Source organism: Protopterus annectens, chromosome 1.part1 (assembly GCF_019279795.1).
Source record: "Protopterus annectens isolate FY-2018-M chromosome 1.part1, PAN1.0, whole genome shotgun sequence".
NCBI lineage: Eukaryota > Metazoa > Chordata > Ceratodontiformes > Protopteridae > Protopterus > Protopterus annectens.
In genome coordinates, this window is record NC_056726.1 from 1,055,188,833 (window position 1) to 1,055,207,943 (window position 19,111).

At 41.9% G+C, this 19,111-nt stretch overlaps 1 protein-coding gene across 1 annotated transcript in view; it reads left to right on the plus strand.

Annotated features, from left to right (window-relative positions):
• Nucleotides 1-19,111, plus strand: part of LOC122815327 — a 741,432-nt gene that overhangs the window by 157,086 nt on the left and 565,235 nt on the right. The window contains exon 4 of the mRNA XM_044087743.1: nucleotides 680-1,018. Coding sequence (XP_043943678.1) covers nucleotides 680-1,018 — 339 coding nt within the window. The remainder of the gene's footprint in view (nucleotides 1-679; nucleotides 1,019-19,111) is intronic.

Consider the following 19,111-nt stretch of genomic DNA (forward strand, 5'->3'; position numbering starts at 1 on the left):
CGGTGTGGCGGGCTGACATGCTGCAGTACACCTTCTCTGGGTATGCCCACTGACGCATTGCTGGACGAACACGGTGTTACGCGTATCCTTTGTTCCTTGGACGGGTACACTTAGGGCTTCGTGGGTTGTGTTTGCTTCTCCTTTTGTTGGGACGGGTACTATGTTGCATACTCTGCGTGCGTTTCATTCTGCATGGGCCCTGGCTGGTGACATTACTATTATGGGCGGACTGTGGCAGTCAGCATTTTAGGTTGCTCATCGCCTGCCGGCTTAGCCACGCCTCCGGACGCATCCTACTTGGGCTCGCTCACGTACACTACGCACGTGTCTGTGGTTGCGGCGCGCACTCATTACTATGCATATGGCGCTACTATGCCGACTATTCACTGCACCGCCAGCGCAGGCCTTACACCGGCCTTACGCCGAGCTTCATGAATCCCGGGGTACATCATAATTTCAAAATATATTTGCTTCATACACATCCGTCTTACAAAAAGGTGTGTGACGTCTCAGAACAGCAGCGTACACTGATTCTTTAGGTTTGACTTTTGAGTAAATGTGTCACAAATGTGTAATCCAGAGAGCAAGTAATATCATATTGTTAATTCTGAGTTTATCATGTTTAATCATTTGAGATAACAATGCATTTCACTAACAGATCAAATTTCCTTTTTTGCAGATCAAGTGGAGGAGCCAGAGATAAAAATGGAAGAAAATGAAAATAAAATTGTATGTGGCAGCAAAAATAACAGCTATAAATACAGATTATGTGTGTTGTATAAAAATGATCAGCAAATACAGGACACTGAACAGAAATACAGATATAATAAGAACCCGACAGAAACTGTTACTTTTGATCTAGGCACCGATTACAACCATAATAATAATATCCTGAGTGTCGGTACTACGGTTTCTGTCAGTGACCTGTCAGATGGGAATTACTTCAGCTGCATGTGTTATACGGCTGAACCATCAAAGTGGACGTGCCGCAGTCAGTCTGTTACTAAGGGAGGAAACTGTGAGTAACACTGAAATAACATTTTGTTATTTGTTAAAAATTAACACTTTACAGCTGATTGTTATATGCTGAAATAAGGTTGTCAGACTGTGTACAGCTCTGAATAATGTGCAATTAACAGAACTGAGACATCACAGCAAAAGCAAGCTACAACCCTAATAGCATGCAATATGATAGACTCCTACAAACAATGAAAAAAAAAACGTGAAATATACATGCCCTGAGATTCAGAGAGATTCTTCCCACTAGCCTTAATAGGCTTAACAAGCATTGGTCAGTTACAATGATGACAAGCATCTCTGATTCAGAGATGACATAAGGCTACATACAGAAACATGTCTTTATGGGCTCATTACCATGTCTCTGAATCAAACACTATGCTGTCAGACCTGACTGTGGTAGTGTGCTTCCTAGCAACCCATGCTTCATAGTATTATAGGCACCCATGCACACACACACACACACACACACACACACACACACACACACACACACACACACACACACACACACACAAACATCCACAAACACATACACCCCACACACACTAAAAAACACAGACACACACACACACACACGCACACACACGCACACACACACACGCACGCACACACGCACACACACACACACACACACACACACATACACACACCTGATGGACACATACACAAACATGCACCCACACACACACAAAAATACACTCATACACACGCACCCACATAATATAAACAAGCCCACATACATGCACACCGACATTCATACACACACTCATACACACACTCCCACACACACACACACACACACACACACACACACACACACACACACACACACACACATACATATACGCGTGCACACATGCACCCACATACAAACAAAAAAACACAGACACACACACACACATACCCCAAGGGGTAAGTGCAGGAAAGAAGGAGGCAAAAGTAAAGGCAACCCTTTGGGAAGTCAAATACCTTGCAACATCAATAGGAAACCCCTTAGAGTAGACTCAGAGGTGAGAGATCTAGGTGCACAGATAGTAGCCTGAATTTTGACCGCCATGTTTCCACAGTGGTGAGGAAATCCTTTTATGTGGCACAACTTATAAGTAAAAATATGGCATCCAAATCTATGGAAATTATTCTCCTGCTGTACTCAGCCTACATTCGACCAATAATTGAGTACAGTGTGCCATTTGGCATATGGTTGACTAGATACTTACAGCAGCTGGAGGGATCTAGGAGGTTCATCACAAAGAAAATACAGGGTGTAAATTACATGAACTATGCAAATAGACTAAACGCCCTGTGATAAACCAAAATAGTGCCAGCCCAGTAAGCTGGAATTTTGTAGATAATTATATGACACTTGAAAATTTCCACCCCAGTTAGATAGAATTGTGTAAATAATTATATGTCATTTGTGAATAGTAATATGATTTGTATGCTTGCTTAAAAATGTAAGAAAACTATATGTTCTGTACTGAGCTTCAAGACTGTAAATGCAGTGCACCCTGATGGAAAAGAGAAAAAAATGTGTATAAACTATATGTAAATGCAAATATATGGTTTCATAGTAGACATTTGGACATACAGAGTTAACTTGCAGAACTCTAAGAAAATAAGTTGATAAGTAAAGAGTTTTACAATGTGTTATAAAGTTAGTTTATCTCAGCTAAAAGAAAGGATGAGTAGGTTGGGGGTTTCATTCCATTGTCTGGAAACAGAGGCAATTACAGTTTTCCAAGGTAATTGTTTTATGACTTTCAGTTTCAGGCAAGCTTCTAAGAGAGAAATTTTAACTTCTGAGAGATAAGTATTTTTAACAGAGGCATGTTAAAAAAAATTAAGTTCTTGCTAGCCTGGAAAACTTAGGCAGAGGTGACAAGAATGATATAAACTGAGATGATTCAGCAGAAATGTGTATTATTAATTTAAGAACTATCTCAGAGAGAAAGTGAGTGCATTTTGTATCTTGTCTTGGATCTGAAAACATCCCACTCACCAGCACTTGTCTTCCTCTGTAAGTAAGTTGTTTAGGTACAGTGATTTCTCTTAGAGATAGAAATACAGCAAGAGGCTGCTGTTGGGTGGCACACTGGTGTTGTGAGCTATGTGATGCTTTGGTTGTGTTTGGGGGTGGTGTTTGTGTGTGTTTCAGCTTCGGAGGTCCTTGTTGCTTGGGCAGGTTAGTGTTAAGAACCTCCTCATATGTGAGTTTTGTGTTGCTATGTGTGGGTTTTGATGGTGTGGGTTTTGAAGGACTATGTGTTGTTTGAGGTGTTGTGTGGGTGTTAACCTTCTCCTCTTGACTGTCTAGCATAATCTTGGCTGGAGAGAGCTTTGCTTCCAGTTTGGCTATGTAAGTGCATCTCTTGCAGGTTGTAGTGTTTGGTGGTAGGAGGAGAGGGTTGTCTGTGTATATGTGCCAATTGCTACATTGGCCCAGTATGCTCAAATTCACCAGGTGGACAGGAGAAATCACAGGAAACTGAACCTTGGACATGCCTGGTTAGGTGCTTTCTGTGTATAGTACAAGAGTTGTTTTACCTTACTTTGTAGCAAGGTACTTGCAATTGTAGGCTGTCAAGTGCCTACGACTATTTTCTCCTTGTTACCAAGGAGAGATGAGTGCTTGTAACAAACTTAGACTTCCTATTGCTTTTTTGCAGGTTTTAGAGCAAATGCTAGTCACAGGGTTACAGATTTTAGTGCTACTGCTAATAAACTAGCTAGTTCTAAGGGAAAATTTGAAGAGCAGATTTTCAGGCATCAGGAATAGTTTAACCGTAGCCCCACGGTGCTGCGTGAAGTGCTAATGCATGCAAACAAGTGCATTTATGCCAGAAAGTTGAAAGTGATAGAAATCAGCCCAAAATGGCCAATAAAATTACAGTTTCAGAGCTGGTTCATAGGTTCATAGGTTCGTACTAGGCTATCTGCCCTAGGGCATTTATAAGCCTAGCCAGAGTGTGTGCGGCTTTCACCACCCCTTAGGATGAGAATACTACGCCCTTTTAGGGTTTAGTTTACTGTGCCTCTGTCTAGTAGTGACACAGAGATGACCCCTGGGGTAAACCTACGATCTACCATCCACTGGTTGAGATTACTCTTGAATAGAGTCAGTGAGGGGCTCTGCCTAACATGGACTGGGATTCTGTTCCAGAGTGTAGGGAGCCTCTGGGTTATGAATCTGTCCCTCCAGCACGTCCTATTTATTTCTGTGTTGAGGTTTAAGTCTCTTGTTCTCATGGCTCTGATGGATTTGGGTTTTCTGAGGTGGAGCATGTCCATTAATTCCGGATTGGACATGGCCTTGTACGTCAGGCACAGATCACCTCTGAGTAGGCGGTATGCGACTGAATAGAGCTGGAGTTTTTTTCAGTCGGGCAGCATATGACATATGTTTAAGACCCTTTATCCTCTTGGTGAGGAACTTTTGGGGTCTTTCAAACTGCTGCAGGTGTCGGGTGAGATACATCCCAAATGGGGCATTGTACTCAATCATTGGCCTGATAAGAGAAGAGTACAGGGGCACAATGACCTCTCTTGATCTAGATGTGAAACCCTTCATGATAAGCTGGAAACCACTCCTCTTGTGTCAGATAGGCATTACAATGCTCCTACTCTCACTGGTAAGCAGTAGGACTTCCCACTACCACAGCAAGGTCTGGATAGCTCAGAACACACAAACTTAAGTCCTGAAACCAGCAACGCTTGGAAACTGCACTATTCTAGTTAGGAAAGGTGGGAAATGAGCAAACAATATAGATTTTTTTTTGTTTATTTTTGGTTAAATCAGGCTAAACAATGCAGTTATACAGTAAATATGCACAGAAAATGCTAATGCACTTGAGTGTATAGCCCAAAGCAGTAAACTCAATTAAAACTTTGCAAAATTAGAAATTAGAAAAATTAAACTTTTTTAAATAAAGCAAGGCAAGTGCACAACTGGAAAATGACTTACAGGCAGAAATACAGTGAAGTAAGTAGCTAGTCTACATTTTAAAGCTTACTGACAAGTGCAGGTAATAAAAATGACCAAAATCAGCACATATTTGCAAATTAAGAAAAAAAAGTACTTGCAGTTAGCACAAAAAGTCTCTCTTTCTCATTTCTGGTGATGTAATAGTCTGCAGGATGCCCAAGCAAGATCTGCTGATCTAAAACAAGCTCAAACATGTGCAAACGCACGTATTTATGCCAGAAAGTTGCAAGGGGCAGAAATCAGCACAAAATGGCCAATAAAATTACAATTTCAGAGGTGGAAACCCCTCCTCTTGTGTCAGATAGGCAGTACAATGCTGCCACTCTCACTGGTAAACAGTAGGATCTCCCTCTACCACAGCATGGACTGGATATCTCAAAACACACAAGCTTAAGTCTTGAAACCAGAAAAGCCTGGAAACTGGACTATTCTAGTTAGGAAAGGTGGGAAACGAGCAAACAAGATAGAAATTTTTATTTTATTTTTGGTTTTTGGTTAAATCAGGCTAAACAATGCAGTCATAGAGGAAATAAGCACAGAAAAGGCTAATGCACTTGAGCGTATAGCCCAAAGTAGTAAACTCAATTAAAACTTTGCAAAATTAGAAATTAGAAAATTTAAACTTCTTAAATAAAGCAAGGCAGGTGCACAGCTGGAAAATAATGTAGAGGCAGAAATACAGTGAAGTAGCTAGTATACTTTTTAAAGCTTACTTAGAAGTGCAGGTAATAAAAATGACCAAAATCAGCAAAAATTAGCAAATTAAGCAAAAAGCACTTGCAGTTAGAACAAAAAGTCTCTCTTTCTCATTTCCCATGCTGTAGTAGTCTGCAGGATGCCCAAAAAGGATCTGCTGATCTAAGGGGGGAAGAGTTGTACAGGTGATTTCATCATGTTGGTTAATGTTGCCAAAAATGGGCATGGGTAGTTACTGGGTTGAAGACCCGGCCATGCCTTAATGGTGGGAGGGGTATATGTGCCCCTATTGGCCAGTGCATGCTTGCCATAAAGCCCAGCAGCCCTGGGTCAATAAGCTACTGGCTGGCCGGTGTCTAGTTGCCCAGACTGGGTTACCTGGGACTCTGTTGAGAGAAAGCAGGACTTAACATCCTATGTATCCAAGAGATGACAAGATGGAAGGGCAGTGTGCAGCAAAGCCACTTGGCTCAGACTCTACTACTCAGGTGAAGGACAGGCTAGAAATGGTGTATAAGGCAATGAGTCATGTCATCAGAATTAATGACAGACTCATGGCGATCAGATTCCAGTGTAATGATAGGGCAGTATTCATAATCTCAGCTGTGCCACAGCAGTGAGGAAAAGAGTGCATTGCAGTTGCAGGACAACACGAATTGCTGATAATGGGTGACTTGAATGCATATATCAGGACAGACAGAACAGGATATGTCTGGGTCCACATTTTGTCTGGCAAATGGTAGTAGCCAACACATGGTTCAGAAAGAGAGACAGTCACAAGATCACATACCAGGAGAATGCCAGGCTCCCAGTCTTAACTCATTCTCTCCAGTAGAGCTCTTTTGAGTGTGTACCTTTAACTCTCAGTGGGTGTGGCTTCAGCCTTTAAAAAATGAAGTTATCACATTACATAGGTTCATAGGATCATAGGTTGGTACTAGGCTATCGGCCCTAGGGCCTATAGAAGCCTATCCATAACAATTCCCTGGCTATTTCTTCCCACACTATTTACTTCCCTGGACCCCTGTCTAGCAGGACGACTGATGTGATCCCTTTGGTGAATTTCCTTTCTCCCATCCAGTCATCAAGGTTCCTTTTGAAGAAGGCTAAAGAGGTGTTCTGCTTGACATGTATGGGCAGTCTATTCCAGAGTCTGGGAAGTCTCTGGGTCAGGAACCTATCCCTCCAGCATGTTTTGTTTATTGTGATGACAAGGTTTAGATCCCTGGAGCTTGCAGCTCTGAGGGATTGGGATTTCTTTAAGTGTAGCATGTCAAACAGCTCTGGGTTTGATATGGCCTTGTATGTTAAGCAGAGATCACCTCGGAGTAGGCGAAATGTGACAGAATATAGCTGGAGTTTTGAAAGGCGGTCAGCATAGGGCATCTGCTTTAGACCTGTGATTCTTTTAGTGATATATTTCTGTGGCCTTTCCAGTTGTTGCAGATGTCTTGAGAGGTACATACCAAATGGGACATTGTATTCAATAATGGGTCTAATGAGGGATGAGTACAGTGGGACAATGACCTCCTTTTTTCTGGATGAAAAGCCCTTAGTGATGAGGTGTGCCACATAGAAGGATTTCCTGACTGTTGTGGCAATGAGGTTATTGAAGGTGAGACCACTGTCTACCTGTGTCCCTAAGTCTCTTATCACACTTTCAGTGTTTAGTGTACTGCCACCTATGTGGTAATTCATGGGCACATATTTTTTATCAAAGGGGATAACTATACATTTCTTGGCATTGAGCTTGAGCCCATGGCTCTGGCACCTAGCATCTGTTTCTGTAAGGCCCTTTTGTAGAGTATCGACATAATTTGGGGATTCAATAATGGCTCCAAGTTTGCAGTCATCTGTGAACTTTGTTAGCCAGAGTCCCTTAGTGTTGGCCTGTACTTCAGAGAAGTAGATGCCAAACAAGAGAGGTCCCAGGACTGAATCCTGAGGTACTCCACTTGTCACTTGTCTGGAGCTGGATTTGGAGTCAGCTACTTTTACAGTTTGGGTTCTGTCAGTAAGCCAGTTGGCAATACATCGAGTGATGTAGGGATTAATGCCCAGCTTAGTAAGTTTATCTATGATTCTACAGTGGGGGATGGCGTCAAAGGCCTTGGCAAGGTCCAGTTAGGCTGTGTGGACTGCCTTACCCTTGTCCACTGCTCTGGAGACTGATTCGAAGAAGTCAATCAGGTTCAGGAGACAAGATTGGCCCTTCACGAACCCAAACTGGGTGGGGTCCAGTGTTTTAAGGTTGCCAATGTCTTTGGTTATAAGTTACATGATAATTCATTCCATGGCCTTGCAGATCAGGCACGTCAGACTGATGGGGCAGTAGTTCCCTGGATCCAAGGTGGATCCCCCCTTGTGGAGTGGGATAACTGTAGCTGTGTGCCACTCAATGGGCATGAAGCCTGAGGTGAGGGTATGATTAAACAATGTACTTAGGTGAGGTGCCAGTTCATTTTGTAGTTCATGTAGTACATAGCCCGGGATGTCATCTGGTCCAATGGATGCTGTATTTTTAGCTTTGGAGAGTGCGTTTTTTACCTGTGTTGTCATTATTACCAGAATTTGGCAATCTTCCAGTATTAAGATGGGCCATTTAGGGGGTGGGGGGGTGACACTGGCACTGAATTGATCTGCCAGGATATTGGCAATATCCTTGGGATCAGTATATTTAATGCCATTCTGTTGTAGCTCAGAGCAGATCTGAGCATTGCCAATTAGATTCTTGACATAGTTATAGAATGCCTTGTAGTTGTCTTTGGAGTCTTTGGCAATTTTATTTTTGTAACTAGCTTTGGAGGATTTTATGATGGATCTCAGCTTCTTTCTGAGGCTGGTAAGGGAAATTTTGCATCCTGGGATTTTCCTCCTTTCTGCAACAGTTTCTTCCTTTTGTTGTAAAGTTTGTTTATGGCAGAGGACCACTAGATTGGCTTCCTTTTTTTTTGGAGGAGAGCATCTTGGTTGTATTTGGGATGGCACGATTCATGCATGAGTTGATGTGCTCGTACAGTGCCTTAGAGTAGGATTCAGCAGTCAAACTTTCAGTTTCCGTCTGCATGGGTGTCATGAAGTTTGTAACTTCTGACTTGAGTATCATGAAGTTGGCTTTGGAGACATTTTCTTTTATGGAGGTTTCCTTACTGGAGGGTGGGGATGGGATGAGGATGTTAAGGGTGATTAGCTTATGGTCTTATCTGACCATTGAGGGGGTGACCATAGGTGTGGAACATCGATTTCCTATGTTGGTAATGACAAGGTCTAGGATATTGGAGCCCCTGGTGGGACTATGGATTAGTTGATCCAGGGCATTGGAATTTATGAATTCCAAGAACCGCTGGGCAAAGATGTTGGTACACAAGTAGTTTTCCCAGTTAATGGCAGGGTAGTTGAAATCACCCAGTATTAGGGTGTTTGTTGTATATAAATATTTTCCAGTATGTTTAGAAAGGTGTAATGAGAATCTTGGGGCATGGTGGTGGATCTGTAGCAAGCTACAATTTGGATTGCAGTCTTACCTAGTGTTAGTTGCTCATGGAGAATTTTAGACACATTGTGTTGGCAACTAACCTGGTAGTGTGAATATCCTTGGTGAATATGGACACTCCTCCACCTTTAGTGTTTCAATCCAGGTTTGGTGTCCGAAAAGTGTGGTAAGAGTTGTAGCCTGGTATTGCAGGGGTGCTCTCTGGAGCCTTGAACCAGGTCTCATTTACTGCACAGATATCAATGTTCTCCATTTTTAGGAGTGCCTCGAGAGAGTGCATTTTGTGGTTTAGACTTCTAGCATTGAGTAGCATTACCTTCGGATTTTGCATGCTTGTACCTGTTACAGTGGTGGTTTTGTCATTTGAACTTTGCCTAAAAAAGGCACTATAGGGGTGGCAAGAGCCTTTGCTAGTAACCTGAATCCCAGGGGCGATAGGTGCAGACCATCTCTGGCAAAGCATCGTGGTCTGTCAATCATGTCGTCCCAGGCTGGATCCCCTTTGAATGACACCAGAAGTTTAGTTAATTGTTGAAGTCAATCATTTTATCCTTATATTGTGGTATCATTCTGGGCGAAGGCAGGATGCTACTCAGGGCTAGGGTCATACCTGCCTGGGCCACATGATCCAAGAGCTCTTCCATGTCTTTTTTCATGTAGTCCAGAGAGGTACGTCTCAAGTCATTCACTCCAACATGGACAATGACAGAGTCATATTTGTACTTGTTGTGGAGTGACTTGAGTGCATGAGTTATGTGGTGGATCCTGGCACCCGACAGGCAGCTGACTGTAATTTTCTCCTTGTTCAGCCTGGTGAGTGGGACATCAGTGTGCCTGACTATAGAGTCACCTATGACTAAAGTGTTAGGTACATTGTCTTGCCTTGGGGGCTGTTGCTGGGTGGCACACTGGTGCTGTGAGCTATGTTACACTTTGGTTGTGAATGGTATTTGTTTGCATTTCAGCTTTGGAGGTCCTTGTTGCTTGGGCAGGCTACAGTTAAGGGCCTCTGAATATGTGGATTTAGTGTTGCCATGTGTGGGTGTTGGTGGTGTGAGTTTAGAAGGGCTATGTGTTGCTTGAGGTGTAGTGCAGGTGTTAACCTTCTCCTCTTGACTGTCTAGCACAATCTTGGGTGGAGAGAGCTCTGCTTCCAGTTTGGCTATGTAAGTGCATCTCTCACAGGTTGTAGTGTTGGGTGGTAGGAGAAGAGGGTTGTCTGTGTACATGAGGCAATTGCTGCATTGCCCCAGTATGCTCAAATTCACCAGGTGGACAGGAGAAATCACTGGAAGCATACCCTTGGACATGCCTGGTTTGGTGCTTTTTTTTAATGTACAGGAGCTGTTTCCCTTCCCTTAGCAAGGTACTCTGCAATTATAGGCTGTTTAGTGCCTATGATTAATTTCTCCTTATTAATGAGAGTTGAGTGCTTGTATCAGTTTAAGGCTTCCTAGTGCTTTCCAGCAGGTATTAGAGCAAGTGCTAGTCACAGGGATGCTTAAAGGTAAGATGAAAAAAAAGGTTTATCCTAAAGATTTGTAAGGATCCTTTGAATATGCAGACTGAACTGAATTTCATGCGAACCCTATTTATTGATAGGGGTTATAATAACACCATGGTTGATAATATTCAGAACATGGTTTTGCAGGGATCAACATCCTGTGATAGGGGCACTTACTTTAACAACAAGAGATATTCACAGCTTCAGGCTAAGGTCACTTTCAAAACCAGATACACCAATGATAATAATAAAATAGTTGAGATAATAAAGAGGAACTGGCAGCTACTGACAATTGCCCCAAGGTCCTTAATATTGTAGGACCCACACCTAGACTCACATATAGGAATAGCAAGAATCTAAAAAGAATCTTATGTAAGGAACATCCACATATTCAACGGGATATTTCCAGGGTAAATAAGTTAGGTACTCATAGTTGTAATAAATGTAAGATGTGTAAGTTCATAGCTAAAGAATAGAATTGTAAGCATCCTACCATTGAGTATATCTTTACACCTAGGTTTTATGCCAATTGTGATAATGATAACTTGATCTATCTAGCAATGTGTACAGATTGCGCTGCATTTTATGTTGGGATCACTTCGAGGAAATTAAAGGATCGAATTTATAATCATATATATGACATAAATAAGCAAGATATACGAAATGCTTTAGCAAAACATGTTGCTGAGCATGTGAATCATAGCTTTAGGTTTAGAATATTACAATTGGTGAATAAAACCAACAGAGGGGGTAATAATATGAATTATCTGGAATATGTGGAGCTCTCATGGGTTTTTAAGTTAAGAGCCCATATTGAACCGGGACTAAACCAGCATATTAGCATTAAGCCATATTAGAGGCTCGCAAATACTAGATATTGGATATATATATATATATATATATATATATATATATATATATGGTTCTACCTGACATAGCAACCACACAACACCCACCACATATTATAAACAACCACAATAACAGGTCTTCTTCACTTATATATATATATGTTATTTTCTAGTTCTAATATCATGTTATATTATTTTACTTAGTAATTATTTATTTATTACTGAAGATTGAATGTTAAATATTAATTGTCGCTGTTATACTATAGGTCTTATGATACTATTTATAGATGGATTAGATATTTGTATTTGTAGTATAGGTAATTTGTTTCTGTTTTTGTTGTTTATTTATACATAAATTGGACTAAAAGGTTCATTACTTTTATATATGCCTGTACTGAAGCTTGTTTGCTACTATAGTATATGAGCCTTGTTTCTTTAAGGTTTGAATGCTTCTGTTGATTAATTATTGCAATTATTCAATTAGGAGTTATTGGGTTCAGTATTTAGGTACTGACATCTGTTACTTGTAGTAAGATCTGAAGAAACGTGCTATGTTTTGCACGTGAAAGCGCTTATTTTATTCAGTAAATACTGGATTTTATTGTTCGTGGTGGTCGTGTTCAGTTTTATCTTCATTTGGCTTTCCTTTTTGGAATTACGACCTTTGGATGGCCACTGGACTATTTTACATTTATTTGTTTATCCTAGACACTGCAGTGTGCACTAGAGAAGTTAGATGTAAAAGTAGGTAACTTAAGTTTTACCTGTCTAAAAAGTTAAGTTTTAGTAGAGAGTCACTATTTTTAAAACAAGATAGATTGAAAGTGGTGATCACTTTTGTATTCCGGTACTATTCTATTCGATACAATTCTAACAAATACCCATTGATAGAGGTCATATATCAATACAATTGTCTTTGCCATCATGTATGCTTCAAGATAAAATTTTCTGATACCTTTTATGTAACATGGCTTTGAAATTGTTAATGCAAATAAGAACAGGCAATACTTGACACCTAGAGGCACAATAGGGGGTAACTGCAGATACGCCTGGAGGCGTCACTTGGCTGTAATGAGTTGCATAGGTTTAAAACAGCACTGTCCAAGGCCACAAATACAGCATCTATGGGACCTGATAATATCCCTGGCTGTGTTCTACATAAACTACAGAGTGAACTAGCACCTCACCTGTGTGCCCTGTTCAATCACAGCCTCACCTCAGGCTTTGTCCCAACTGAATGGTGCACTGTTACAGTCATCCCTCTCCACAAAGGAGGAGCAATAACAGACCCTGGGAACTATTGCCCCATTAGCCTAATGAGTCTGATATGCAAAGCTATGGAATGCATCATCATGGACCCAATAAACAAGGATATAGGGAATCTCCAAACTCTGGATCCCACTCAGTTTGGTTTTGTGAAGGGTAGATCATGCCTGCTGAGCTTGGTCGACTTCTTTGAGTCAGTCACCAGAGCTGTGGATGAAGTCAGGGTGGTTCATACAGCCTACCTTGATCTGGTCAAGGCCTTTGATACCATTCCCCTCTCAGGAATCATAGAAAAACTCACTAAGTAGGTATCAACCCCTATATCACTAGGTGGGTTGTAAACTGGCTCACAGAACCCACAGTGTGAAAGTAGCTGACTCCAAGTCAGACTGCTGACTAGTCACAAGTGGAGTCCCACAGGGATCAGTCCTGGGTCCTCTCCTGTTAGGTATCTACTTCTCTGAAGTCTAGGCCAACACGAAGGGACACTGGCTGACAAAGTTCACAGACAATTGCAAGTTGGGAGCTATTATTAACTCCCCAAGTGATGTTGACATTCTACAGAATAGCCTCACTGAGACCAATGACTAGTGTCAGAACCATGGCCTTAAGCTCAACGTCAAAAAATGTGTCATTATCCCCTTTGGGAAAAACCTAGTTCCCATGAATTACCACATCAATGGTAGTCCACTGAACACAGAAGGCATTACAAGAGATCTGGGAAAACAGGCTGACAGCAACCTCTCTTTTGATCACCACACTGCCACTGTAGTTAGAAAGTCCTTCTATGTGGCACATCTGATTACTAAGGGTTTTGCATCCAGGAAGAAAGAGGTCATTGTCTCACTCTACTCTTCCCTCATTAGGCCAATCATCAAGTACAATGCCCCATTCCGCATGTACCTCACTGGACACCTGCAACAACTGGAGAGGCCACAGAAGTACCTCACAAAGAGGATCATAGGCCTTAAACACTTGTTCTATATGGACAGACTCAAAAAACTCCAACTATTATCTGTCTCATATAGCCGACTTACAGGCAATCTCTGCTTGACTTACAAAGCCATGTCTGACCCAGCTCTGTTAGAAATGTAACATCTAAAGAAATCCCAATCCCTCTGCACCACACACTCCAGAGACCTCAACCTCATTACCACAATCAACAGAATGTACTGGAAGGACAGGTTCATAATCCAGAGACTGCCAATGTATGGAATATACTTCCCATATATGTCAAGCAGAGCACCTCGCTGACCTCCTCAAGAGAAATCTTGATGAGTGGATGGGAAATAGAAAATTCACTGCAGGGATAATGCCAGTGGCTCTTATCTTTTTTAACCACATCAATACCCATAAAGCCAAATATATGATTTTTGTATTTAATAATGTGTTTCACTAAAGCATTATTCTTATATTGTTTTTTAATGTCCAGTCCCCACATAAAAACAGTGACATTTCTCACAGAGGGCAAGATATACCAAGCCCTTGGTGTTACAATTATAATGCAATAAAGTTTTAATTAAACACCCATTAATTTTCATTTCATTCTGGGTTAACATAAATTTACATTGATTACACTGACCACATTTAAAAGTTCCATTTCTCTTAGTTGAACTTTGATTTATGCCCTTCCTAGTTGTTTCCAACATTTCTTTAAACGAGTGACCCATCCTAAATGTCATTATGGGCTTATTCCCTATACATTCCATATAGCCCTCAAATCCATTAAAATATTTCAACATTTATTTAGTATTTCACACACATAAATATGGCCTAGAGTATAAGTAGTAATAAAGGATGTTTGAAAATTATTAACATTCCTTATTTTAAATAACACATACACATTACTAGCATTTACCATCCTAAGTAAAGGCCCACATTGTCCACGCAACCTTTTCTGTGCGACTTCTGTTACAGTGTTTTCTATAATTTTTAGTGGATAACCTCAGGCTTCAAAAATATTGGCCAGAATTTGGGCCTCTTCATGAAAGGTATTAGCCTCGGTGGCCATCCTAGTCAACCGTATATACTGATCTTTGATAACAACTTTTTTTGATGTACCAGATGGCAACTATCAAAATGTAAAAGGGTGTTTGAATATGTACGCTTTCTATATATATTATTAATGAATCTAATGTTTACCATATCCTTTGAAATGTGAACATCCAAGTATATGATTGTACTTATCCAACACATTTTTTCATTTCAAATCTATAAATTTAGGTAAAGGATAGGTTACAGATTTTGATGCATTCACTATAGGTCTCAATGGAGGTTCAAATAAATCTTTATGTATTTTGAGGAGACCAAATATTGAGCTTACGTGCAAAAAATTCCAGTAGTCCTGATTAATTAGTTCCGGGTGTAACATGTCTTTTAACAATAGCTTGATCTTATAATAAGGAATATGCACATTGTTCAAGGAAAACTCCTCATAGTAGTCAGAGTCATGTAAAAACTCACTTTACTTAAGTAATCAGTGTTGTTCAGAATCACTAACCCCCCCCCCGCACAACTTTATCAGGTCTCATAACCCTTATACTTTCATTACATAATCCCCGGGATTCATGAACCTTGCGCCAGGCGCACGCATAGCGTAGGCGTTATAACGCCAAATATGGCCGCCGAGCGATTCAGGTACGATCCAATTCCACGTGCACTACCGGCCTACGCCAGATCTGCGCAGCCCCCAGCGTAGGTATGCTAATCACCCTATGTGCAGTGTGTCACCATGCAAATGAAGGCATATAGCGATTCACGAAGTGGTGCAGGCATAGCATAAGCCCACGGCAATGTAAACCAAAAAAAAGGTTTACATTTTCCCAAACATAACATCGGAGTAATGGAAGAGTGTCAGACCCAGGTATCACACTGTTAACATATGCCAATGGCGAAATACACAGACAATGGCAAGAGAAAAGATGCACAACACGTAAATAACAACTTAAATGTCATGTCCACAGTAACTCACATCAGAACCGCAGGACATGTGTGCGGAAGGTGCAACATAATGAAATAATATAACAATGTTATAAAATAGCATCGTAATAGACATCAGGTTCACAGCATAATACACCATGGTATGCATGGAACGCTACAACCACAGTGCAAGGGTTGCCAAGGACTCGTGGCAGTCTTCGGCGTGGTAACTATGAATTAGTAGTCAATGCCATGCAAATGAGGCAGATAATACTGAATCGCAAATGTCCCGCCGGAGTAAGGTTGTACCAAACGGCGCAGCGGTAAAACACCAAGGATTGGCTCAGAGGGAATACATGACATCTGCAGAGGGGTGTGCCACCGTAGCAGTAAGCACATTGGAGCACAGCAAACCTGGGCTGTACATCGCTAATCAAAGCTGCAGGACCGGGGTGTGGGGTAATAGTTTAGCTGAGAGCACACAATGCGCGCAAAAGTGCATGTGTACGAGGATGACAACATTCCCGAAACCTAGTAATGTGACGCACGCCCCGCAAACAATATCGGAAACAGGAAGGTGATGTGAAGAATATAAGGAAATGTGGAAGAAGTGTAATCGGAGTACTAATGAGCAATCAACACTAATCATCCCACGAAGGCCAATCAACGGCAGCTGGCAACTCTGTATGCAGAAACCTGCAAAACGGGATAGGGGAGGCATATGAATGCAAAGAAAGTAGGGGAGGTAGCAGATTGCAAAGATAGAAGACCCGACACAGCAGAGCAAAGCAGACTGGCAGCACAACGGCAGTAGCACACAAAACGCATGATATGCCATGTCCATGAAAGTAGACATGACAGTGCTCAGCAGGATGCATGCCAGAAAATGGTAGGTGCAATGTGCAGAAATAGTAAGGGAAGGTCGAAAGGTAATCCATGGCAGGCAAGAGTAATTCAACACTAAAGGCAACATCGTTGTAGTTCCATCGGTAAAACACAGAAGATAACCCTTAGATACGGCCGTACAAACACACCCTATGACATCATCGGTGTGCACAGCACAATAGTATAAAGTGTGAATGCACACAACACACAGCTGTGTATTCCCAAACACCGCACCATAGGTGTAAACACACGGGGAACTTTTAAAATGTACATGTTGGGTGCTGCCATAGCTGTGATCCATTAGCATGTGTTAGAGACAGACGGTGTTGTGGAGGAGGATGCCGACAACCACCACAGGCCTCAGAGGAGAAGGAGAGTGTTCAGACCAAGGGTAACCTACCAGGGGCTACATGACCTGGAGATAGTAGAGTGTTACAGGGTGGACAGGGACATGTTACAGCAAATAGTGGAGCTGTGCCAGCCACGCCTGAGAACAAGAAACAACAGAGGGGAACCCATCACAGTGGACACAAAGGTATGTGTAAGCTTGCGAATACTGGCCACAGGTACCTTTCAAAGGCCAACTGGAGATATAATGGGCATCTCACAGGCATCAGCATCCAGGGTACTACACCAGTTCCTGGATGCCATGTTACCACATGCCAATGAGCATATATACTTCCCCAGATCTCAGGAGGATTTGGCTAGCAATATGCGCCACTTCCACCGTGTGGCACAACACCCGGAGGTACTGGGTGCGATAGACTGTACACACATACAAATCAAGTCACCACCTGGTGAGCAGGGTAGACGCTACATAAACCGCAAGGGATTCCACTCCATCAATTGCCAGGTTGTGTGCAATGCCCAGGGCATTATCATGGATGTGTGTGCTGGCAGCCCTGGAAGCTACCACGACTCCCATATCTGGCATGCCTCACAGCTGTATCAGGTATTTGTCAGGAGGGACATCCCACAAGGCCATCTTGTGGGGGATGCTGGCTATGCACTGGAGCCATGGATGATGACTCCCATCAGAAATGCACACACACACATGCAAGAATGCCATAATGAGGCACACACACAAACCAGAATAATCATAGAGCATGTGTTCGGGATGCTGAAATCACGGTTCCGGTGCTTGGATACATCTGGTGGAGCCTTGCAGTACTCTCCAGGCACATGTGCCCACATATTCATAGTATGTGCCATGCTACATAATATGATCCTGCGGAAGCAGCTGCTGCAGGGACATAATGGTGAAGGGCCACAAACCCCACCAAGGTTGCCAAGGCCAGTCCAGGCACAGAGGGTTCCAGACCATGAACACACTGTGCCAGCCCCAGTAGGCAGACGGAGGCGTACCCAATATGCCTACGCCTTGGCAAAGAGGAACGTATAGCACATACTCTGACAGCATTGGCCCCATGGACTGACACCTCCCCACCTGCACACACAGTGAAATGGACGGCACACAAACATGACCACCTGTAAATTGTAATGTATGGGTGGCCTTATGTGTGACTCCAACATAGGCAGCCCCCAAACACTGTAAACCCAACAGCCAGTGGAACATGTAATGCAACACCTGAACAGTACGTGAGTCCAACAGCATATGGCGTTGCTGTGTGCCTGCCACGTTCACCGCAAGATGTATACATATAAATATATATATATATATATATATATATATATATATATGTATATATATATATATATATATATGTATATATAGATATATATATATATATATATATATATATGTATATATATATATATATATATATATATATATATATATATATAGATCAATATGTACACATGTACATATATATAATACAGATAAGAAAGGGAATTAGAGGGATATAAGGTGACTGAGATGTATCCAGCGATATCTGTAAATAGTATAGATAGTGCAACGACAAACTGAACATCCGGGAGGTTCAAAATGATAGGATACCACCAACCATGGAATGTGTAACATACCGATATGCATAACCGCGAGGCTGAAAGACCGACAGAACACAGTACTGTAACAGTACATGCGCGTGTAATAGTATGATGATATGAAGGGAGAGGTAGTCATCACTGCCGGTGTTGCAGTCCACGTAGGTACTGTGTGCAACCGTCCCCGTGAGTGCCGTAGTATGTATATGTGTGTGTTGAGGGTGCCGTGTGGTCACTGTGTGAGTGTAATGTGTGTGTGTCTGCAACATGTGTATGTTGGTGCCAAGTTAGAGGCAGAGCAGAATATTAGGTGTAGGCATATGGTAAACTAGCCTCAGGCATATGTTCACTACTAGTCCCAGAGTAGTAGTGACAGCCCCACCCTGGCTAGGTGTGTCCTGATATAGAACGATACAAAGTAAATATGTTCCAGATGGTAGCACAGGAATATTCCCCATAAGAAATGGAAAAGACGTAGGTAATAGTCATGCCTGTATGTACGACACTGATATGTTACATGCAATATGATACGTTGGCAAAGTCACACAGCA